The 25417-nt window shown below is 43.6% G+C and overlaps 1 protein-coding gene across 2 annotated transcripts in view; it reads right to left on the reverse strand.

Moving 5' to 3' along the window:
• gmip (GEM interacting protein) overlaps nucleotides 1-25417 on the reverse strand; it is a 52259-nt gene that overhangs the window by 4222 nt on the left and 22620 nt on the right. For both annotated transcript variants that reach the window (XM_088933166.1, XM_088933167.1), the window contains 18 exons: nucleotides 25168-25258; nucleotides 23377-23464; nucleotides 22477-22537; nucleotides 16425-16550; nucleotides 14548-14612; nucleotides 13859-13966; nucleotides 13242-13322; nucleotides 11905-12090; nucleotides 10874-11011; nucleotides 8755-8945; nucleotides 8142-8233; nucleotides 6541-6627; nucleotides 5593-5685; nucleotides 4489-4658; nucleotides 3735-3911; nucleotides 2984-3121; nucleotides 1930-2132; nucleotides 1263-1557 (listed from right to left, as the gene is read on the reverse strand). In XM_088933166.1, coding sequence (XP_088789292.1) covers nucleotides 1263-1557; nucleotides 1930-2132; nucleotides 2984-3121; nucleotides 3735-3911; nucleotides 4489-4658; nucleotides 5593-5685; nucleotides 6541-6627; nucleotides 8142-8233; nucleotides 8755-8945; nucleotides 10874-11011; nucleotides 11905-12090; nucleotides 13242-13322; nucleotides 13859-13966; nucleotides 14548-14612; nucleotides 16425-16550; nucleotides 22477-22537; nucleotides 23377-23464; nucleotides 25168-25258 — 2390 coding nt within the window. The remainder of the gene's footprint in view (nucleotides 1-1262; nucleotides 1558-1929; nucleotides 2133-2983; nucleotides 3122-3734; nucleotides 3912-4488; nucleotides 4659-5592; nucleotides 5686-6540; nucleotides 6628-8141; nucleotides 8234-8754; nucleotides 8946-10873; nucleotides 11012-11904; nucleotides 12091-13241; nucleotides 13323-13858; nucleotides 13967-14547; nucleotides 14613-16424; nucleotides 16551-22476; nucleotides 22538-23376; nucleotides 23465-25167; nucleotides 25259-25417) is intronic.

Raw genomic sequence — 25417 nt, forward strand, 5'->3', positions numbered from 1 at the left:
CTGCAGAATGGCGGAGGAAGTGCTTTGTGTGTTCATTAATAAAACTCCAAACTGATTCTGTCACAAAGGGGTGGCTTCATAGCCTTGTCTTTTCTATGGATCTCACCCAACTATATTTTCACACATAATTTAATACTCAATGTTCAACAACAGACATGGGTCAAGAGGTTATAATAAAGGAGATGATAACCTTTCAACTTTAAATTATGGTAAAAGAAAATCAAACTATTGAAGCCCAGACACTGTTAATCTCCGTCTCATTTAGAATTGGCCAAAACACACAACTAGACAGTGATATGTATGGAGTCAGTTTATCGCTTTGGTTTCTTACCACCTACAAAACAGTAAATCACAATATACCATTGAGGTATTGTACCGTGGTGAAAGAAAGATAACTTTTTTTTATGGCAGCAGTCATTGAACCAGTCTGGATATTGCCTTCTGCCTGATATAAAGAGAATGCATCTACCCTACTAAAACCTGCTTGACAGATGTGCTCTCGGGAAGACCTACCATCAAAGACAAGGCAGTGTCTAGAGCATACCAGGAAAGGCATATTGTAGCCCTCACTGACATCACAGAAAGTTCACAGCCACTGTTGTGTGGTAAGGTATGAACTCCATGGATCACATCAGGCCCACTCAATTGCATTGGGCCAATGGGATTCTATCCATTCATCCATTTTCTGAATACTTCTTCCAATTCAAGGTCACAGGGCAGGGCAGCCAGAGCCTATCCCATAAGGCAGGATACACCCGGATGGGATGCCAGACCTTCAGAGGGCACACACTCACACCGGGGCCAATTTTCCCAGAAGCCCGTTAACCTAGCAGTAAGTCTTTGACTGTGTTGAGGAAACCAGAACACCTGGAGGAAATCCAAGTGAACATGGAGAGAACAAACAAACTCTACGCAGATGGCACCCCAGATCCAGAACTGAACATAGAGCCCCAGCGCTGTTAGGCAGCAATGCTAACCTCCGCGCTACCGTGTTGCTTAATTGAATTTTACTGTGTTGCATATTTCTTAAATGACTAATGATATGGTCTAGATCGGACCTGACGTTGTCTGGAAAGACTGACCAACCCTACACCCAGTGGTACTTGGTGCACTGCCATTGGGTAATCTCGGTCACTGTCTGCTATGCTCAGACTTTGTCTGCCATCATTTTGGATTAGCTTTGCATGTCTTTGATTTAAGTCTTTTGATTTCCTAGGTTCTGGCTCGTGCTTGTCCAGTAATCCAGTTTAATTCCACAATACCTCAAAAGACCTCGGGCGCTCCTGGCTGACTGGGGAAGCCTGTTGGGGTGGCTGATGTGTCCTGGGACTTCCTGGCTCCGTTGATAAGACAGGCGAAGAGCGTGGCAAGTTATCCGTCCCAAAGATGTGCTCATAGTGGGTAATGAAGAACTCCACTAACACGGCCTGGTAGCTGGTCTCCAAGAGATTGATCATGGACACATCCCCCGCCACAAGGGGGCGCATGAGGGTGGGCCCAAAAATGATGCCCAGATTTTCCGGGGACATCTTGTTGACCTCAAACTGCTCTGAAACCCTGAGGGGAGAGAGACGAATCCATCATCTGTAGACCACAAATTGTTTTCTTAGATTTAGGATTTCTCTGCCCTCCTCCTGCCCTTAAGTCTATAAACTCAGAGTTTAACACTTGAATTTCCCGTACGAATACAGTTCTCTATGTACATGAGCTCCTTCTAGCACTGACATCTAGGAATCATAGGGTCAGCTAATACTGGAGCTGACATTTTAATTCTTTCATTATGTTAGATGAACTTAGTTAGGAAATATTATCACAAATTAAAAGGGTTAGCTGAGAAGGACGTAAGTGTTAAATTTGCAAAGTTTTGAAAACATCCAGTAGTCATTGCTAATCCACCACAGCAGCAGCAGAGTATGGCCTAGGTGGTACCTGAAGAGGTGGGTGATGAGGTGGTGCAGGGTGTTGTAATGCGACACTGGCAGTTTGCTCAGAAGGTCCTTCAAACACTGCACCAGGTCCCCCTCCATTGAAACAGTCTCTGCGGTCGTCTCTTTCTCGCTCATCCGCTGGATGTTCCTTCCCAGAGTTATGAAGTCATCGTAGAGGTCAAAGACCACCAAAGGCTCAGGCAGCTAAACCACCACAAATCAAAAACCCAAATTAGTTCCATGTATTCGTCCGTTATGGTACGTCCACAACCATTCGGATGCATCCTGTGAAGAACGCACTGCATTTTGAAAGCAGGACAAATTTCCACTAGTTTTGCCACTAGCAAAAATTTACAATCTGTATCGATACATACAGTATACATCTCCATAGGGAAAAACTTCTTTTACTTTTTGAAACTCAACCACACCAGCAATTCCCATTCCCCTCTCGGGAGAACAAGACCTACTGTACAGTCGTGCCTTTTTTTAAATGTCCACTTGCAACTACTGGCAGGGGATGCGAGCTCCACAGCGCTCAACAGGAGAGTCGGGGCTGATAGGGAGAATGGCACATCTCTCGCTGATGTCACTGCAAACCTTTAGGTCACCAGTTTCGTCTATCAGAAGGCCAAGAGAGGCTTGGATGTCTAATCCCAGGCCAACCCTGCTGACATTATGAATTGCACAGCACCACTACGGGAATCCCAATAAAACTCAACCAGGATCAGACTAGCCAAGTCTGGATTTTAAGGCTCATTCTGCGCTCTGAATGACCACCTTCACTGTTTCAGACACTCGGGCACTCCCATTACATGTGTAATTGTAACTGCTGCAAGCTGTCAAAGCCACAATTTCAATAATTAGAACGGTAATCTAAAAATGGGATGGAAATGCTCAATGAAATGTGAAAAAAACCCACCCATCTTAAACAACTCATTCAACAGACTGTTTGCCAACAGCATCTCATGTAGCAGGGGAAGGTAACCTTGGTACTGCCATGCAACTAATATGTCAGTCGAACCTGAACTGGAGTTACTGAAATCAGCAGCCCCCACCTCTTTGAAGAAGTGCTTGAGCACGGAAGTGATGTCATGGGGCGAGTGCTCCGACAGGTCCACTTGATCCCGCTGTATCTCGAAGGCCTGGCACAGCTTCTGAATGCGCGGCTTGGAGCCACTGACGCGATAGACGCCCTGAAAGAGATGCGAACGCATAATGCCAGCAGCCATATAAACCTGCAACTCACAATTGGCAGCCCACTGAAGTTCTGGAGGTGTGAGCCTGGTCAGTACCTGGATGGGAGACCTCCTGGGAAAGCTATGGTTGTAGGTGGAAGTTGTATTAGAGGTGTATTAGGGGGTGCTCACCCTGCGGTCCGTGTGAGTCACCCAGTAGAGTGACAGGGACAGGGACACTTTGTTGTAAAAAGGTGGTTCAGACTCTCTGTGGTGATTAAAAATCCCCGGGTGTTTCTAAAAAAGAGTAGGGGTGTTACCCTGGCATCCTGGCCAGATATCCCCCTGGCCTTTACCAGTCATGGCCTCCTAATAATCCCCATCTGTGAACTGGCTTCATCACTCTGTTCTGCTCCCCACTGATAGCTAATGTTTGGTGACCGTACTGGTGCACTATGGCTGCAGTCGCACCATCCAGGTGTGGCTACACATTGGTGGTGGGGGTGGAGGGGAGTCCCCATTACCTGTAAAACGCTCTGAGTGGAGTGTCCAGAAAAGCACTATAAGTGCAAGTAATTGTTATTATTGGCAAAAAGGAGGCCATTCATCTGCAGAGACCCGTAATGCCTACCTGTACGGCCAGGGCCCGGCTCTCAATCTCAGATGTGCAGCGACGCACCACAAAGGGCACCTCCTCTGGAAAGTCCCTGGGTACCAGGGAGAAGTCCAAACCAAACACAAAACCCTGCCTCTGGTCACATTCCTGCTGGCACGAGTCCAGGCACTTCCTGTGGAGGACCAGATTGCACTGCAGGACAACAAGATAGTTACCATGAAGCTCACTCTCATTCTTATTAAGCATTGCCCTGCCACTGTGTTTAACACTAACAAGCTTAGTGATGTAACACTTCAGATCCCCAAAACACATGGGAAAATGTCAGTGTTTTACAGCAATACTGTCCCGAATGCTCGAGTCATTCTGGAAAGCCAGCTGTGCTAGAGTGCATGACCAATTTTCTTTCTAAGAAAAAAAGGTGTTATATAAAAAAAACGTTGATATCTCGGGATACCAACCGAGAAAAGGCTTAAATTGCATGCAGCTTAAAAGAAAGTGGTATTAATAACATCAATGCATCTGGAGAGATCAGATGAGACGAATAAGCTATACTCCATATGCAGTTTCCAACATTTTATTTAAGCAAAACAAAAACACAAAGGCAAAAACGTACAAAGCTGGTTTTAAAAAAGGAAATCTGACCAATGGTTGCTCTCCAAAATTCAAGTCTTATACACGGTATAAGACTTGAGGGGGCTGCTCAAAGGCACTGTCAGCGAAGAGCTGGCTCGCTCGTCTTTGGCGTTGCCAGTTCTGGTTTTCCCTTTACCTCCTCACACTCAATCCCGTTGACCAGGATGAAGTTGTCGCACTGCCGGCACTTCGCCATCTTTCCCTTCATCTTGCGGAGCCGGTGAGTCTGTGCAGCTCGGGACTGAGTGCGGATCTTGCAGATGCTCCCTAGTGTCCCCGTGTTTTCGGACGACGACTCGCTGGCATCTGAGAGAACGAGATGGATACGCCCATCATCACCTTCCTCTTAAACCGGGAATTCTAGTGCCTTCTTTTATCCACCCAATTTCTAACTGCTTCTTTCAATTCAGGGTCATGGGGGAGCCAGATTCTGTCCTGTCAGGCAACAGGTGCAAGGCAGGGTACACCCTGGACAGGACTCCAGTCCAGCACAGGACACACACACACTCACTGTTAATCATAATTTTTTTAAAAGTTGTAGGTGTCATTATTGCAATAATTATTATTGCTTTTCAGTTAAAAGGATTACTGTTGGCATATCTCAGTCATAAGCTAGTGAAAATTAGTGAGTACCACATGTGCCGTTTACTGATAGACTGAAGGATTTAAATTAGTCAGCCAGATTTTGGGAGTAGGGATTTACATGATCTTTAAAACTACTATTCAAAGGGATTGATAAGGCAAAGTGCTCTGTGATGATGCTATGCGAAAAACCCTTGTCTTGGAATTGCAGATACACCCTGGATGGGATACCAGTCCGTCACAGGGCACACAGACACAAAGAACACACACTCACCCAGAGCCAATTAACATACCAGTATGTCTTTGGATTGTGGGAAGAAACCCAGGTGAACATGGGGAGAACATACAGACTCATAGCACCCCCCAGGTCTGGAATTGATCTCAGGGCCCAAACACTGTGAGGCAGCAATGTAAACTACTGTGCCAACCTGCTGCATGTAATCTTATGTAAAGGGTTTATCTTTGTGGATAATGGACAGAATTAGATAAATAGATACTTTATTGTATCTACTTTTTACTTTTATCCTGTGAAGGAAATTGCAGAAAACTGATCTCTGAGTTATTTGTTACTGACTCACCAATCTATTTGGCTGAAGTTTCTATTTTACAATACGACCACAGGGCAAACCGTATGTGTTTGTGCAGGTGTGACACTTGCCTTCATAGAGTTGTCCCGCCTCCTTATCCTCCAGGTCCTCGGAGGACACTGTACCACTAGAGGGCGCTTTTAGAAGTTTCCGGTTTGGGTGAGCTGTTAAAGAGATTAATTACTTGGAGGGAGATGTGAATAAGGCCACATTCAATCCTCGCTCAGTTCCTATTGCCAAAAGTTGAATTTTCCCCAGCTGCTGCTGAAATGGGACATGGCATGCTGGTTGAGCACAGCTCTTAAAAACACACTAACACCTCATACCTTCAACAGCAAAAGAGCTATGGATAAATACAGCCCATGCAAAATGTTTAACAGATCAAAGAATGGAATAATTTGGTACTTTGAATAAAAACAATGGAAAATGTTGACTGAAAAGGGGTAAGAAGGGGTAAGAAGGGGTAAGAAGACTGAAAAGACTGAAAAGGGAACTCAAGATTTAGGAACAATGTGCGTTTCACACTGTACATTGTTCAGCGGTACTTCTGCAGGAATAGCCCTAATGCGGATTTAAATTTAAGTTTGACCAACTTAAAGGATGGCCAACACAGCAGCATTTAGTACAAGAAGGTGAACACCATGGTTGCACTGCAGCATTTGATGAGCTGAATGATACACAGAACCCATTAATCATGCTATTGAAGCTCAGTTTAAGGATTTTCCATCCAAGAGCTGGTTAGACCAAGAAGAGTGCCCCCCCCCCCCCACTTTAAGGGCTTTAAAAGTTAGCTGGTCTATTCATATAATATAATGAGGCTTCTGCAATATGGACAAGTGGCACATATACAAATAGGACCGTGTGCACTCTTGACAGTATTCTGTACAATTTTAAACCCTTGGAAACCATGGTAATGTATCATGTGGTTCCAATTGGATGTCTCATAATAGCTCTGGAGTGCACAGTCCACATGATACAGTTGTTTGAAAGCACCGTGTATCTGCACATTAGAACCTCACCTGGGCTTGACTGTGGGGATTCCAGGCTTCCTCCAGTGCTCTCAGTGTCACTAATCCCAGTCTTTGTACATCCAGAATTACGTGCAGCTGAAAAGCATAAAACAAGTCTCCTTCAGAGAGGCAAGAAAGGAAATAAAAACACCAGCAGTTAAAGGTTTAAATGTACCACAGTACACCAAAGTAGAGGACGTTCTGCTCACTGAAAGCCGAAAACCACAGATCTCAACTTCAGCCCTTGTTGAAGTGCTGTCTTGTTTTAACACTTCACAACCATGCCTGTGCAGGAACATGTGATCGGAACCTCAGGTCCTATCACTGTGAAAGCTAAAGGAACTGGTTAATCAGCTCTGCAGTTGTAGGAAATCAAGCCAACCAATTTGACACAAATGGGCCTGAAAGGTTCAGAAAGAAAGGCCACAAACAAGGGTTCGAATGTACAGAGGGCCATTGGGCCCTTTAAGTTCATTTGGTTAGTTCCCCTCAGGATTCCTGACCAGCACTGGCTGTATTAGGACCATCTGATGAGACATCAGGCCCCTGCTCCTCTGAAAGGGACAATAAAAAGCAATCCGACATTCTACTGGTTTTTTGCAGGAGGAAAAGGAGGAGCCCAGTAAAACCCCCCCACAGTCAGGCACACCGAACTGATATGGGAGCCCACTTGGTTCGGCTTGAATTAACCACATGCACTAGGCTGGTAGCTGCTTGTATGGTGCGTCTCTGTGCACCTGTATGGGCTGGAAAAAGAGTGGTGGTGCAGTCATCAAGCTTGGCACCTCCAATCCAGCCCACAGCAAGGTCACTGCGCCAACTCATGCTTAATGATCAAAGTGGTCTTCGGTAGCCAAGTCAATTAAGCAATTAAGGATAAATTCAGTCATTCTTTAATTAGAAGGTTCACAGTCCTGAGTGGCAGTACAGAGTTTGACTACCCCTTTGCTAGAGCCACTATACTTCACTTCCCAAAAGTATATATACAGTAGGCTGTATGCTGTTCAGTAAACAGCTAAATTAATTACATGCTTAGCTTTTGAACATAATGGTTTTTGTTTCAGCCAGCTTTGACTTCTGCTAATTGCTTTGTTGGAAAGCTTCTTTTAGAGTGCTAACTGTCCTTCTGCCAATTTGTTCTGTATGAATCATAAAAGTAAAGCTTCTCTTTATTGTGTACATCCGTGAACCGTGTAGTTATAAACAAAACCTTTTGACCTGTACAAAAGAAACAGAAAAACAGGGGGAATATAACTGAACACTCCCGTTTTCCGAAAACATCTAATTTGCTCAATTAAATCTCAACGCCTCGAGGTATTTATTCATATCAAAATTTAAAAACCATGTTAAACTACCGCATATTCAAAATTCCCATCTTGGAGAGTCAAGCAGGCTAAAATATTGTCAGCTCTTTAAACTAGCGGTGTGTGCAATCCTTATCCAGTAGGGCACGTGTGCCTGCAGGGTTTCTGGGATAATTTAGGTAAATGAAGAGCAGACATGGAATGAAATACCCTCATGTCACCAACATCTGTGCAATTATCTGTATCATGTTCTGCACGGTTCACGAGATCAAACTTCTAGATACTCAGAATAATGTAAGGGCTTACCGCTTTCAGTGGCACTGGAGGGTCGTTTGACGCAGGTCTCTTCAGGAATCGGATAGGGAGAATTGGTCTTCCTGCGACCACTAGAGGGAGACCTGAGAGAATGCATTAAAAGTAGTTGTTCTTGACTGCAGCCTGCACCTCTTTGGTTATCCAACATGTTAAAAAAATTATTGAGGTAATTTCAAGTAATCTTGACGTGTTTTCAAATATTATGTTCTAAAGCAAATCTGGCACATCGTGCTTCCCCAGAAAGAGCATCTCACAACCTCAAGGGGAATGTGTCGCACAGCTAAAGAACCACTGCATTAAAGCCTTGTGAAACTAGATGGGGATTTAATTTAAGAATCACAGAAATGCATGTATGTCCTGCAATTTGCTGCAATACCTGAACACATTTTGAGTGTTTCCTTTCCTGCTGCTGCTTTTCATACTAAGTTATTCAATTTCTGTAGATAAATAGAATATTTTCTGAGGATTATAGTCTGGAAAACGCAGATGGTGATTTTAGTCAGGTGTTATGACAGCAGCTTCGTTTTATCAAGACAAGGCCCTTAAGGAGCCAACGATTAGCCGATGGCCAGTGCTGGAGTGAAGCCGTGCTCTTCCGTCCCACCTCTTGCTCGACTCGTTGAACTCCTGGAAGGCGAAGGTCTTCTGAACCTGTTCCCTGCGGCGCCTCTTGAAGATGTAGCGCATGTAGGACTCCCCAGGCTCAAAGGGACGGCAGGTCAGATCCAGGTTGTGGTAGCCCTGGGGAAGAGGTTCGGTCATCTGCCTCTGATAGTAGAACATGTTGATGGTGTTCTGGATTCAGAGAGATGAAGGGAGGGAGGAACAAAGACATTGTCTGAGCAATCTATAACAGATGGGTTCCACTGAGGCTAGACTGGGGGGAGATCTTCATAGTTGAGTGCATATAAGACCCGTTGTGTTTAATGCGTCACATCCTATGCTGAAGTTAAGCACTGAAAGCAAACCTGCTGCTTGAAACTAAACCCCTTGATCTATTTACATTTAACGTCAGCTGAAGCCTGGAAGTCTGAAAGCATTGAAAACCTACATCACGTTACAGCCCTTTGGCTCCTATAAGAAAGTGAATGGGTGCAACACAGGCAAAGGAATTAATTCTAGAGAGTATGAGCTAAATATGAGAAACTAGATCTAGTAACTGATGTTGATCTAGTGTCAAGAAACTAAGGGCGCTTGCAAGGTTACTCTTACAGCTTGAAAAACTGTATTGTGAGAACTGTGCACTAGAGACCAAGCAGCCATATTACCCAGCAACTCACAACTGGCAGCCCACTGAAGCTCAGCAGGTGTGAGCCTGGTCAGTACCTGGATGGGAGATCTCCTGGGGAAAATCTAAGTTGCTGCTGGAAGAGATTAGAGGGGCCTGCAGGGGGCACTCACCCTGCAGTCTGTGTGGGTCCTTATGCCCCAGGATAGCGATGGGGAAACTATACTGTAAAAAAAAGGTGCCGTCCTTTGGAGGCAAGGTTAAAAACCAAGGTTAATGACCACTCTGTGGTCACTCAGCAGTCATTAAAAATCCCAGGGTGATTTCCAAAAGAGTTGGGGTGTTACCCCAGCGTCCTGGCCAAATTTCTCCCTGGCCTTTACCAATCATGGCCAATCAATAATCCCCTCTGAATTGGCTTCATCACTTTGTTCTCCTCCCCACTGATAGCTGGTGTGTGGTGAGCATACTGGCACACTATGGCTGTGGTCACATCATCCAGGTGGGGCTGCACATTGGTGGTAGTAAGGGAGAGTCCCCATTACCTGTAAAGCCCTTGGAGTGGAGTGTCCAGAAAAGCGATATATAAGTGAAAGGAATTATTATGAAATGTAACATACTGTACAAATACATCCATGGGGAGTACTGGCAGTTCACACCAGAGGGCACTAGATCAGCTCAGCAAGAACACCACTGCTGTTGACTATGACTTGCATGATTGGAAGTGCACTGTACACAAAACATGGCTGTATAAAACAACACTGCTGTTGTTCACTGAACCTGAATCCACACCACAGTCCTGCAGGTGTAAATCTTACATTGTCGATGAGCAGGAGTCTGCAAAGCTTAACTTCTCCAAATCAAGCAACAGATTGATCCCATTATGTCATGCAGAGCTCAGGTTGAATAAAACTCAAACACTCTCCAGGTCCAGGGCTACAGACCCCTGACAGAGGACAAGCAACTTTATATAATGGTCAAGGGTATGAGGATGGACCAATGAAGTTTGAGAACAGCACAGTATAATCCACAATGTGAAGACCGGGTATTTCTCATAACATTTACCAGTAAGAGGTGGAATTTGGTCCATCTGGCCCATTTTGTTTGTAGCAGCTAATTAACCCCAGGATCCCATCTAGCTGTTGCATGAATGAATGGTAGTTGCATGTATTGTGCATTTCTGTGCACCTGTATGGGCTGGAAAAAGAGTGGTGGTGTGGTCATCAAGCTTGGCACCTCCATTCCAGCCCACAGCAAGGTCACTGCGCCAACTCATGCTTAATGATCAAAGTGGTCTTCAGTAGCTGAGTCAATTAAGCAATTACGGATGAATTCAGCAATTCTTTAATTAGAAGGTTCACAGTCCGGTGTGGAAGTACCGAATTTGACTACCCCTTTGCTGGAGCCACTGTACTTCACTAAAAGGGTACTAGCTTCAACAGCGGGACTGGACAGCTTCCCAGTAGGTGGTCAGCGTTCATGTCCACACACTCACCTCTTTCAGTACAGAGTCCCCCTGGCAGATGAGCTTGCGGGTATGCACAATGATCCTCTCCTTGGTCTTATCCAGTTCCAGCTGGCGCTGGGTGGCATCATTCACACAGCTTCTGTACATAATCTCAGCATCCTGCACCTAATGTGAGAAGACATCATCCTGTGATAGGGGGTGGCACGGTGGTGCAGGGGTCAGCATTGCATCTCTGTGCTGGGGCCCTGGGTTCAATCCCTGATGTGCTATCTGTGTGGAGTTTGCATGTTTTCCTCGAGTTTGACTGTGTTTTTGTCAGAAAGACTGCTCCAGTTTCCAGATTTACTGGTTAAGTTGACTGACTTCTGGGAAAAATAGCCCTTACATTTCCCAGAAAATGGTGTGCAAGTGTGTGTCTGTGTGTCCTCTATGACAGACTGGCATCATGTCCAGGGAGTATCCTTGTGCCCTGTGCTTTCTGGGATAGGCTCTGGCTCCGCCGTGACCTTGAATTGCATAAGTGGTTTTTAAAAGTGATCATCTCGTAAGTAATTATTTAAATTCACAAAGCAACGTTGATTCCATCAAGTTTTGCCAGATAATACAAGGATGTTTTGAATATCCATTTGAGAAAATCCATTTTAAATGATTTGGCAAGAAATTCAAGTTTATTTTAGCAATTGACCATAGATGGCTTTTGATTATAAGAAATTTAAAGAAGTCTCATTTTTGGATGTTCATATACTCTTCAAAAGTAAAAGGAAAAATATTTGTTTTGCTTCTTAAACATAATTTAAATATTTTTTTTGTAAAAAAAGGTTTAAAAATTTACTGTCATTTTTTCTATCCTGCATTCCTAGTGCAATTGGGCCAACAACAATAGTTTTCAGATGCTCATTCAATATCAATTTGCCTCCCATACACAGTATACCCCATCAGATGAATGTTCCATCTGTAACTAGTCAATAAAAGCTGGATTCAATTCTCCGGCCGTGCAAAGAAATACAGGAACCCAGTTTGTGCATCAAGCATAGCATTTGTGCACAGCGAACTCTGACCTTGATCTGTGCCTCGTCTCGGGATCGCCTCCGCTTCTCAACAATCTTACTGCCACTGGCGCCAGCCCCAGTGGCGTTGCTGTTCTCCTCCTCTGCTCGCGCGCTCAGAGCCTGCGCCTTTTCCAGCTCCTCGCAGCGCTGGATGTACTGCTGACGGGATTTCTTCAGAGCCGCAATCGCCTCGCTCTGCCGGGGGGAGGCAAACCCAGGATGTTAGAGATGGGCTGCACGGAATTCACTTGGAAGCGACACGATGTGAGGCAATATAAGATCACTTTATTAGCCATATACAATTTCTTGCATTACGAATTTGTCTTTTCGCATACCCCAGCTTGCTCTCTGTGATACACACAGGCACAGAGATGGGAAGAGAGAAGCCTGGGGTCAGAGCACAGGGTCAGCCATTTATACGGCACCCCTGGAGCAGCTGGGGTTAAGGGCCTTACTCAGGGGCCCAACAGAGTAGGATTCCTCTGCCGGCCGCGGGAGTTGAACCAGCAACCTTCCAGCCACAGGCGCAGAACCTTAGCCACAGTGCCGATGCTCCAACCCATGTCTGCTTCTTGTTACCACAGCATTGTGCCACATTACCCTTGTTTCCCAGGATTGGTGTGACCTGGTGCTTTTAAGTTGAGCATGTAACAATTTGTATTTTTCTACATGAATGCTCGTCAAATAGTACGTTACAATCCACCTACTACTCAGGAACGAGCTGTTTCTATGATCCAATTCTCTTGTTCAGTGTTCTGTTCCTTCATGCTGCTTAGTTTTGTGCGTCAGGCTGGTATAGAACAGCCAGTAGCGTGCTCCGCCCCAGGTGATCAACTCCATGCTCTTCAGTGTCTAACTGTTGGCTCTCAAAAATCAATCTGAGATGCTTACAAGGGCCAAAAACGTGCATAAAATAGTCATCCCATTCACAAATTACTAATAAATCCTGTGAAATTTAGCCAGGATTCTAGGGCTAAAATCCCTACCCTTGTGAGTAATGTCACAGAATCTCTAATGACCATAAATAGGACCTTGGTTTATATTCTCATGTGTTGGACAACACCCGATAGAACAGTTCCCCTCGTCACTAGACAGAGGCCTTGATTTGGAATGTATGGCATAGAAGAAAGAGCGCCACCTACTGGTCCTCCAACACTACTTCCACATGATTTTCCCCTAGAAGCTCAGATATGCCATGCGGACAGCTAAGAGTGACAAATATGAAACACGTTAGGCAGATAAGCATGAGAAACTGACAGATAACTGAGGTAGTCAGACACATAGACATGAAAATGCGCTGGTGGTGATGGGAATAGGGGTGGGGAGAGACTGTTAAAGGGTCCCACCATTCTCCTCTGCTCCCGAGTCCACTGATCCTTGAACTCTCGGCGCCACTTGTCAATTTCATTCCTCTTAGAAGCCAGAGCCTGGAAAAGGTAAGACCATCAATAATTAATCAGTACCTAATCAAAGCCAAAGAGGCAAGTACATGTGGAAAGTCTTCCATCACCTGGAAAACTCCCAGGAAGATTTAAACCACTGTGGGCTGAGTACGAGTCTATCACATTGGGTTGTGTAAACTATACTAAATTTAGGTTTGTTTTTTTTCAGGTGTTTTAGGTCTCTTTATAGCAGCAGCACCTTTCTAATTGGACCAATTAAACCCATCATTAAGAGTTTCATAAGAATGGCTGCATACACACTTGCTCTATTTAATAGCATTGGGATTGTCTCCTTTCATTTATTTTACAAGGTAAGCCAACCGAAAATATTGGAGCAATAACCTGTGGACTCATTTTCCCCACAATTGAGCAATTTAAGGGTAATAACTTCCTACAGCACTTCACCCAGAATTTGAACCCACAACCTTCTGGTCTAGAGTCCAGAGACCTAACCACTGCTCCATGCTGCAGCTCCTCTGTGCGAGCCCTTCAGCTTTAAAGCCACGGTTATGTGTCCATACCTGGCAGCAACGATGCTGTATAGTTTCTGTGAAATGTTTCATCTTGGCCCCACAGCTGATGTCATGTTCTATGGCCATGGTGTAGATGTACTGCAGGGGCATCAGATCCTATAGAGAAAGAGAACTAATTATATGACATCATACCCCTCACACATCTATCACAGAGCCTTTCACAAATAAAGTACCAAACCTATTAATTAAAAACTAACTTTGAACAGATGGAATTTTGATAAATGATGAAGTTGGAGAGAGGGCTTTCCTTGTCTTATTTCTACAAGGAGAGCATTCTAATCCTCGAGACCCCCATAGCAGGTGTTTGGGTCTCAGCAAAGCTCTTAGTCAGGTGCTTGAAGCTTGATGTGGGGACAAATGTGATTCATTTTCACTTGTTCCCAGCTATTAAAACATATTGGAAGAGTCTCCAACTTTTGCAAAAATGAAGACTTTTGGGAAGGTTCCAGTGAAGCAGCAAGATTGTCTGGAATGAAGACTAGCATGGGCAGGGCATCGAAACGTGATTTGAAATTAAATTCTCCGATTTCTGAATATCACCCTTCACACACACACTGACAAGCTTCCACCAAGACTATGCTTCTTGATTGCAGTCCTGGCGAGACACTTATGCTACAAAGAGGTAATTCAACAGATCAATCCATGCATTGAGCAATGAAATCACTTTGACCCCTGACCTGTTGAGCGACAATGGACTTGGCGGTCTCTGCTGCTTTCACCATGTTCTTCGAGAACTCTTGTTCTGGAAGGGAAAGGCAAACATTCAGAGCTCTTTAAAAAGAGCACATCATATAGTTTTCCTTTCTGTGGCAATGTATTGTAAGCGACATTGATGGGTCTGATGATCCTAAGATGCATCAATAATTTCACTACTGGAAAGAATTTCAGATTGGGTAAATGTTACCATTCGACAGACAAAACCCATCTTCATGAATTGGCACAGTAAATTCATGATCTGGCCAGGTTTTCATGCTCTTCTGGTGCACAAATTACATTAGCTTAGCAAAATCTTGCCTGCGTTATTCGGTTTCACTATGCTCTAATACATGGTTTTCCAGAGCAACCCTTAAGAAAGAAGACATCTAACCATCTTACTTTTTTCTCCACTTTTACATTTGTGGTTTGATCACACCAGATGCCTATTGCAGCAGTGGGATTTTAAATTAAGATGAAACAGGAGAACATTTCTATACAAGAAAAAGAAATCATGATATAGAGCACAACACAAATGCAATTAACAGGTAGCAGCAACCATCTTTCCACACGGTTAAAGATGGAAATCCTGGTAGTCCTGTAAAAGGAATGGTAGTTTGCCAGTGGATGAACTGCAAAAAGTTATATAAAGGATCACTTCTCTCCAGTCTGTGGAATTCCTTATCACTTGTCCGGTATAATCCATGCCGTCATCCCCGCACCACATTTACAATCTGCTTATTTCCATAATCTTCTTATAATCTCCCGTGCCGCACCTCTCAAGATCAGGGTAGGTCATTGAGGATGACAGGCAATTATCAAGGATTTGATTTCAACCGAGACACTGCATGAAATTTCACCAACCAATGTACATGGCCTGCATCCTTCTGTAGGCACCTCCCGTGATGAATATCACCCAAGTCTATTGTTAGTTCTCTTTTTGCCATGTTGCCATGCCCCTCCACTAACATACCAGTAGCCCACACTCCAGAAAACCGTCGAGGAATGCTCAGACTTCATGCTGCTAGACCTCTAATCTATTTAAAGCATTTTTAAGAGGTGATAGATGATTTAGTTTGAGTTTTCTACAACTTAACTTACAATTGCTTGATGTCTGAATGTTAGCCAGATTCTGGCTTTCTTCACTCTTGGATTTCCAAGTATTTTGTAGTGGACTTTGTTCAGGAATTAGCTGCTTAAATCCCTAGACAGAACGCCTTTGAATGAGCTATGCTACATTTGTAAATATTATGACACTTACAAATGATAGACGTGCTATGCAGAGTTTACTCAGTGGTATCTGCAATTAATGGGACACTTCCAGACATGTCTATGTAAACGTTTTCAAGCATGAAGAATACTGTCTATTAAGGCAGTGTAATGTGTGAGCGAGACTGGAGTTCACATATGAGTTACGATGTTGAGTTACTGGTGTTGTGCAGAAGGTCACGCACGCCTGAATTAAAATGGTCAGACTAATCCCATGCAGGTCACTTTCATTGGAATGCTATGATAAACACCTTAAGTTTTCAGGAAAAAAACAACAACATTGTGTTAATTTCCTGATGGCTTTTGCCAGGACTTTAGATATAGAGGAATGCACCTCAGCTCAGGAGTATTAACCAATGCTCCAACTTTTGAAGGAGTTCGACATCCCCATAATTTTAACTTTGAGAACTGAGCCCAAGTGATGTTTTTCCAAGTTCCTGACGAATGACTGACTAATTCTAATGACTACCAAATATGGGCCTAAGGATGCGATGCTCGCAAGTTGTGACCGTTTTTGAAAAGGCTAGAATTCTGCACAGACCTGGCCATTACGAGGAAATCTTTTAAAAGGAGAGTGTAGAACAGAACTTACCTAGAGTGAATCGTTTATCCATCCAGGTCAGCAGATCTTTAGCATATTTGCACCACATTTTAGCATACTGGAGTGCTATCTCCACACCCCCCTCACTGCGCTGCAGGGCCGAGTCAGCATCCTGGACTGAGAGAGTGTACACAAGCATTATTGCCAAGTAAAAGCCTGAAGTATTGTTGGAGAACAGCAATCCCTATCCCTCTGCAATCTGTAGTTTCCCCTTGCTCCCCCAATGTCCCAGTTCCAAAATCACTGGCCATTTGTACAGAAACATTCCACCTCCAGAATTCAAGCAATCACATCTTCACAGCCACAGTAGAGAATTCACAGACGGGAACAGGAGAAGGGGCACCTGCCACTGGCCCAGCGCAAGAATCTTTCCCTAAGAAATTGTGAAAATTGGCAGATCCTTCACACGGCGGTAACGGAACAGGAAAGACAAACTGCTTTGGATTTATGACTGATTCGAGACCATTTCAGATACACTGGAGTTTAAAGTACTGTCACTCTCCCAACACACTCGTGCACAACAAACAGGACTGGCTTACTTCTCTCTCTATCCATGTCTTCGATGCCCAATACAGATGAGTTCATCTATTCACCTCAACAGACCAATCTGCTTCACAGGTTTACTAGACCTTTCTCCTTCATTTGTGGTCCAAACGCTATGAGGGATTTGTTAAAGCACACCTCCTCCTTTCTAACAGATCCCCAGCTGATCAGTCTCTCTCAAGTCTCCCGTCACTGAAGGATTTCACCGCAGGTTTGCAATCGCCTCTCCCAGCCTCTTCCCACGCAGGGCGACTCGTTTCCCTGCACGGCGTCACAGTGTGACCAATTTTTTTTCCCCCGCTGTTCCTACACTCGGCATTGCAACTCTTGTGTTCCCCTGGCCACCCTGAAAGATCAACAGCCGCAGCTGCTCCTAGGTTGGTACCTTTTCCCTAGTGCACTCTCACCTCTCTGTACCACTGGAATGACTGTGAATGCTAGCTTCTGCCTTCCTCCTTAACCTGCAGTTTGAGGCTTCCTTATTGGTTTCTCAGCATACTCGCTTTCCTAACAGCTCGTCATCCAGCCATCCTTGACACCAAGACATTTCTGACACATCAATTCCCAACTATACTGCCTTCTAACTTCCCACACCTCCTTCATTTTCCATTACTATGGTCACACCAATACTAAGACCCTTCCCAGCTTCACCTATAAATGAACTGCTTTTTTCTTGACTTTCTTGATAAATACTATCGACTCTTACAGGAGAGGTTCTAACATCTTAAGTTCAATATACATACATATTCGTATGAGCTTAACATGCATTAAGTTCAATTATAACAGAGAAGAAAAGTCTCTTTCACTGTCAGTTTTATAAGTGAGCATCAGCGTCTAATCCCTTAACCCAAAGTTAGCTTTTTCACTCTCCTTCTTGTAAGGACACCAAGGCCATTCCGTAACCTCACGCGTCTCTAACCAAGACAGCCACCTCACGGTTCCAACCACAGAACTCCTCCAGATTTCACAGTCCCATGGGTGCAAGTGCTCACATAGTCCAACAGGGTAAATTTGTATGTTCACTCCGGCCGATTTAGACCACTCGGATGTCCTCCAGTTTGAGAAATATTATAAAGCCAACAACGCAGACATGCCTGTAAAACAGACTGCTTTTCCCCTTCTGCCTCTTGCTCTCCGCATCTTTCTCTGCATCAGGATCAGGATTAGCTCTGTCCCGGAGCAGACTGTGGCAGTGACAGGCATTAAGGAGGAATGGGATTTAGCACCAACAGTGTGACAGGGCTTGCCATGGAAGATGGTGGAAGCTTCTTTATCTCGCGGGGCTGGGCCAAGCTCCTTGCCAGAAACAGCAAACGGGCCGATTGCCTTGCATTGTGGGACACAGTAAAATCTGGTACTTGACGTAAGTCAAGGGTGGCCAATGGCCTTGGAAACCATGAATCACCAGTACTGGCCTCTGTGCACTTGGAATCACTTGTCCGGGACATTAACAAAATTCTTGGACCTCCAGGTAGGTGGAACACCAGTGCAATTCACACCTTTCTGAATCTTTTCTGCTGTAGGAAGCAAGTATGTAGTCTTATAATCAAGAACTGAAACATTATCGAATCTTTAGAGGTAACTGCACTACAGCAGTGTTGTAATCTCTCCATATACATACAAGACACAATACAAGACTCTTGTCGGAGTGTGGAACAAGCTACACTATTGTGTTTTCAATGGAAGCACTACCGCAGGCCAATTCTTTTAGAATAGCTGATTTTTACATCTCTCCAATAAACTGTGTGATCTCAAACCACACTGCTTTGTGAATTATCATAACAGCGAAATGGCAGTATTGAAAGATCCGATGTATGAACATCCAAAAACAGACTAGCACGGTCCTATAGGGAAATTCCAGTCAGTCTATCAACTGATCCATTTACTTGATACAATGCAAAGAACATATGCTAGACTAGTTCAGGTGGGTAGCTGTGTCAGCATGCGTAGGCTGCAAAAGAATAAGTAATAGGTTTATTCCATGCTGAAAAAAAGAAGAAAGAAAACACAACGTTTCGGGCGTGGAGCCTTCTTCAGGTGTGAGAAAGACAAGGTATATGCTACACTAGCAGAGGCCCTCAAACTGAGCCCACAATGTAATCCCAAAAAGTATTCTGTAGACATTAGGACCCCTTTGGAGAAACACTATTAGGACAGTCATTAAAGACAATGGAAAACCCTGACATGTAAACAATTGGTTCACTTGTAAATGTTAAAGGTTAACAATGCCAATATTTTCAACTGCTTGATGTGAGCAAGAATCCCAAACCCCACCCACTCAATTCAATGTACAGTAATTAGAACTAAATGGGGAAAGAATGTGGCAACAGCCACTGGACAACTGTCCAGCTTTAGTGAAAGAGTTAAAAAAATGATTTCCCACATTAACCTTTGATAAATCAAGGCAATTAATACACTGTGACAGAATTCTGGCACTTCTCTATATCCCTTAAATAGCCATCATCTGTCACCTAAGCCGAAATCCTCTTCAGCTTCAAATCCAGCTGTGTGGTCTGCCCGTCTTTGAAGAGACAGCTGTCTTTGACTGAAAATCAGATTAAATCAGGTAGAACCAAGATTACAGTGTGTGAGAGAGCATATGAATGACAGACCTGCCCTGGACGGAGAACCAATGCTGGAGGATATCAATACTGAGGTCACTGTAAATTGGACTGTCATGCCAGATTTAGGGGAAAGTCAAAGCCCAGCTAAGGCCAACATGCTCACTAGGGGAGAAATTGGAGACAATTTTTGCCCTAGCGTTCACTGCTGAAATGCACCTCCAACAGTCCCGCTGTCACTAACTTAGCAAGAAACCCATTTACTTGTTTCACACCGGTTTCAGCACTTAAATTTGCAGTTATTTACTGAAACCTTTTAATTCATTACTGCCTGTTCCCTTTTATATTGGAGTGTCAAAGGAATCGGTCGTCCTGTGCCTTTTTCAAATGTGGATTTTACATGTACAGTAGCTTGCAAACCTGCTGCAGAATGAGGTGAAAAAAAATCGATCGGACCTTGTCAATAAGCAAAGATTTTCCTAGGTCACCCCAGAAAAGAAAGGAAAACAGCACTGATGTGCTGATTTTTGCACTCGTTTATTTTGATGGTGGGATTTAATTTCCTGAAAGTTCATTAAAAATCAAAATGCATTTCTAAGAAAACCCGCATCACCACCCCCGACACAAAAACACTGATGGAAATCTATGGGGAAAACCCTCTGGTACATCAGAAATGTCACACATGAGATGATTTCTCTTGAATTGCTGTAAATAAGTCACTGTGAAAACTTCCCCATTTCTGAATGTGCCCACGACACTTTCTGGGATGCTTTTCCTTAAAACCATTTTGTTTGTTTTAGGCATTCTACATTCCTGTAAGCATTACTATGTAGCCATGAAGGCCAGCCATTTGCTGAGACACAGTTTTGTTCCAGAACCCAAGGGAGCTTCAAGCCCTTTTTAGCTGAAACTAATGTAACCCAATATACCGCCAATCATTATTTGTACAACTGACTCATCTTCCTGATAAGCATCCGTTCTTTCCCACTACTATTACAACAGGGATGCCCAGACAGAAACTGCTGATTTACCAAAATGGAAGAGAGTGAAACCCATTAAAATTGATTTATTTTTACCATTTCCAAAGAACAAGAAGATAAGAAATTAGAAAGTTATTTGATCTGCACAGACAGCACAACTGATTGAGAGTGAGGACCTGTATTATGAAAATTTTAGCTCTGCCTGATTTTTTTTTACTAAACACAAATTGCATGTTCATTTTTAAAAAGCAGAGACATTTAAGAACTGTACATTACAGCTCTAGCAGTGGGTAGGAAGACTATTCTATTCTTTTAAACAGCATCGGATTCCAACCCCAATTACTGCAAGTGTTTCAGTGGTTGGATCAGCCTGTACTATTAGGACTCTAAACAGATGTGATCTGAGAATAATCCACAACTCCTAATCCCATTGCCAAAGGGCAATCTGTTAGTGTGACTAATTACAAACAATCAAGAGCAAATTAGCTAGGACTAGGCTGTTAAAACACAGTCCAGCACTGCTCCGTATAATTCAGTAACAATTCACATTGTGGATTTGCATGGAAATTTATACCATGGGTGTATTCTGCATCAGCATGCAGTGTGACAGTGTTCAGTAGATTCCTACAACAGACTATGACAGCACTACAGTAAATGTTAAAGGGCTGCATCAGATAGCCCTCCCCAATGTTATAGTATGGGAAATTATGGTATTAACAGGGCTTTCTGTAGCAAATATACAGTAGATAAACCATAGGAAATTATGGGGATAGGGGGGAGAAAAGGGCAGTTTACTGTTAAGGTGTAGTCTTTAATATCTTGGAGGTGTATCATATGGAAAAGCATATATAGTGAATCTGCCCCACATAATGTATTATGGTAATGCCATAAGATATATGATCTGACTTTAACTTTTAACCTCCACAAACGGCCACACAAGGGTATAACCGCCAATACCAGGGCCCATTACAAGAGTAACAGACCAATGGAGTGATCAAAGTCTCTCCTTTATTTCGTTAGCGACTAAAACATGACACGCATGCTGCAAAGCAGAACACGACTGGGAACATCCAAGCAGCGATTAGTCTATATATGGAACATGATAAGCGCAGTTCTAAAACACCATTGAAAAGTGTTCAAAATGCTGTCCTTTGGACTACAACCAGACCACATCACCATCCAACTGAGCTAAACAATTTTTAATTCGACCAATATCCACCCTATTTTGTAGTCAAATAAGTATAATATTCCAGATCTGTGATCCAACTGCATTGTGGCTGACCATTGCCCAATTACAGAATTCGTCCCTGGGCTCAGGCACACATCCTCCACACCAAGGACTTGCAAGGTGGGGAAGGGATATCCCCAAAACTTCATGCCCTGGACGTGTTGAATAGGGATCCCCCGATGCCCTCACAGCTCTTCATATTTCAGGTAAAGGCAGAGAAATGTATCAAGGCATCATCCTCAGCTTGCTCAAATGATATGGAACAGTCTGCTGAAATAGTCAATGTTTCCAGCACTGCTCTGTATAATTCAGTAACTATTGAAGAATAAAGCTATACTGTACTTGCGCAGTAAAATACACAGGCAACTGCCTCTGTTGCATCAATATCTATGCTATGATTATCCTTCAAAAGCCATAACTCATGACACTGCGCGATTCTGTCAAGTAATATTAACACATCAAGTTCTTTGGCTCTGCAGGCCTGGATTTAAGTCCGTTTCACCAAAGGGCCTAACATATGGCAGAGCAGCAATTTAATCTCCGAAAGCCTAGTTTACAGTCCAAGGGATTATTAGAAGCAATGGGATTAGACACCAGCCTTTCACTTCTGCAGCCTGGGGCTCCTGTCCAAGGGTCTGTGCTGTGCACCCAGTTAATCAGCATGAATGCACTGGTGTTTTCTTAGCACAGCAAATGCAAAAGAATGAAAACAACTTCATCATTTTACTTACAAGTGAACATATATTCCCGGTCTTCCCCATCACGGTACTCCAAATAAAATGTGTCATCAGACTGAAATGAAAAACAAAATGGTTACCCATTTTGACTTTATATTTTCTCTTTGTAGTCTTCTAGGATTTGGTCTCAGTAACACAATCTGACATGCAGACAGCTGAAGGAAAAATGGATTCTGTGAAGCTTGTAAGGACAGGAAATGGTCCAGAGAAAGAATATCAGTGTTACACACATCTCGTCTCCTGTGGATTTTATAGAGTGGTGCAACACTAATTCCCTCCCCAGGAAGTTCTGCCAGCTCACACAATTGAACTAAAGTTGAATGAGATATATAGAGATCCAAACATTACACTAAATTTAATTAACTAGTACTGTAAAATGAGGGGTTTGTCAGTCTTTTCAGTTATTTGTTTTCAATACATTGCTCCCAATAAACATTTCATAAAATAGGAACAAGTAATAGGTTTATTCCATGCTAAAAAGAGAAGAAAGAAAACACAATGTTTCTTTCTTCTCTTGTCAGCATGGAATAAACCTACAGTACCACTTGCTTCTTTGCAGCCTATGCATACTGACGCACCTGAACTATACCATAAAATGTGCAATTAATAAGGATTCCATCATTACAAAATCTTAAAAGTAACAATTCAGGTAAAAAATGCAGATCAGGCAGTGCCAGAGCAACATACAGTATAGCCATGCCAATCTGAGTGTGCTAGATGAGGAGATGAAGTATTGTCCCACTGTTCCTGAAGTCCCACCGGACAGTCTCCCAGGACCTCTACGACCCAGTAGAACCCTAATCAAGAACCCCTGGTGTAAACTGGTTTCTGTCAAGGTGAAATGCAATTGTGCCGTTTGGACACAGTAGATAGGTTAGCGGAATTCTTACTCACCGTGAGCTCATCTATTTCTGTGGTTTCAGAAGATACAGTCTCTGTGATGGACTGGGTGTCGGGGTCTGTGGCAAGAATATCCACGGTACTGAAGGATAGAAGACAGGAAACATAAAATAGTTCCTTTCTCCCCAGTTCAACATAGCCCTCAGTTAAAAAAAACAAATGTAACGTTGACTCCAAATGATCCAGATCTGAAGGTCTACCGTAACTCCTGCTTCTTTACAGGTTGATGAGAAGTACGTTTATCACACCCACCACATCTTAGGAAGGGATTAGGAAGATGCCTTTGCATTTGGCCAAAGAAACCATGAGATCACAAATGCCCTAATTCTATATAATTAAGGTGATCAGGGAACATACCTTCCTGGGCTCTAGCAGAAATGTTTAAAAAGGTCCTTGACCCAGGATTATGGCCTCAGACAATAGGCCTTACTGGAAACATTCCAGGCAGCCATAACGGACATAACACAGCCTCTCAGACAGTGGAGAATGTATTGTCCGAAATGGAGTTGGGGCTCCTTGATTACACGCCTGGTAAACTTACTTCTTTTTACTCCCCTAAATGAAAGCTGCAGCACTTAATCTCCACAGCGGCAGCAAGATCCACATATATTCCCAATTTAAGGGCGAATGGCCAACAGCAGGACAGGTAGCTTTCGTTCACAGGCCACCAAGCAGTGACCTCTGGAGTTTCTACTTCACCAGCCAAGTACCCAATCCCAGCAGCACTCCAGCATGAAAGGTTTCCTCCCACAGAAAGGCTGAGAAAGAGCACTGCTTTAGGTTTTACACAACAGTGAGAAACAATGGTAGCCTTCTTTAACTGGAACACAAGCCGAATCACCACAGCGGCACACTGCAATAGCTATGCTGAGGACAAACAACATTAAGTATTTGTGATAGCATCGCCATTGTGGTTGGCACCATCAGTCAGTGAGTGTTTTTGGTTGACTGTTGGCACCAGGTAGGATGTTGCACACTGTAGCGGAAACAACACTATCTCTGTTGGCATCTGTGCCTTTTGAAGAGAAAATCTTATCTAGTGTATTCCAGATAACATCTAGCATGTCTGGTGGAGTGTCTGTGTGTGTGTTTGGGGGAGAAGCATCCAGGCAGTTATGGATACAGTTGAGCTCTCCTCAGAGCTAATGGAACTGACCGGCATGACAGTAAAGCATGGGCCAAGAGCTATTCTTTACATTCCAACACAACCAGGTGGCATGATAGAATGGCAGCTCTTTTGAAATACATTTCCCAGAAAGCTGTGGGGGCTGCTCTGCCATCCCTGAGACACCTGGCTAATTAGTAAAAGTCAATTGGTAGAGTAAGATTTTAAATCAGGAAGCTGAGGCTGCCTAGAAAGGTAGCAAAGTGTCATTATGTGCAGGGAGGGGCCAGAGACTTGATGAGGTTTTACAAGTAAGGCATGGCTCTTCTTCTGGGGAAGAAATTTTGAGAGAATCTTGTTTGAAGCCTATAAGCAGCTTAGCTATCCAGCTGTACTTTAGAGAGGGACTGAAGAAATATACCAAAAAGCTCAAAGAAAATGTTTTTTGAATGTTATGATTATATGCATGTAGGCATGCATCTATTTTACCTAAATAAAGGGGTACAATTGTGAGGTGGGACACAGGTGATGAAGATCTCAGAAGATGGCCAAGATGGCACAAGCATTGTGCCAGGCAAATAAGCAGGCTTTACAACACCCCCACTTTCCTTGGGACAGACTTGACAACAGTAGGTGAAATATAAATAGGACTAAAAGCACACAGGGTCAAGCATACATACGTTTGCGCAAGGGACATTTCCAAGGCGTCAAAGTCCCGGAAAATCTCGCTGTACCTCTTGGTATCACTTCCTTTGGAGTGACTGGTCACATCTGAAAACAAAAACAGACAGAGGGACAGGATTATTGCATAATTCCCACAGAGGGAAGCAAACAAATACACATTCAAAGAAAAATGCATTTGCCACTTTATTCCAGCACATTCACAATGCCATCTTCACACATCACTAGTTCTTTAATTGCAGTGGAGGA

Source organism: Atractosteus spatula, chromosome 14 (genome assembly GCF_055471065.1).
Source record: "Atractosteus spatula isolate fAtrSpa1 chromosome 14, fAtrSpa1.hap1, whole genome shotgun sequence".
Lineage (NCBI taxonomy): Eukaryota > Metazoa > Chordata > Actinopteri > Semionotiformes > Lepisosteidae > Atractosteus > Atractosteus spatula.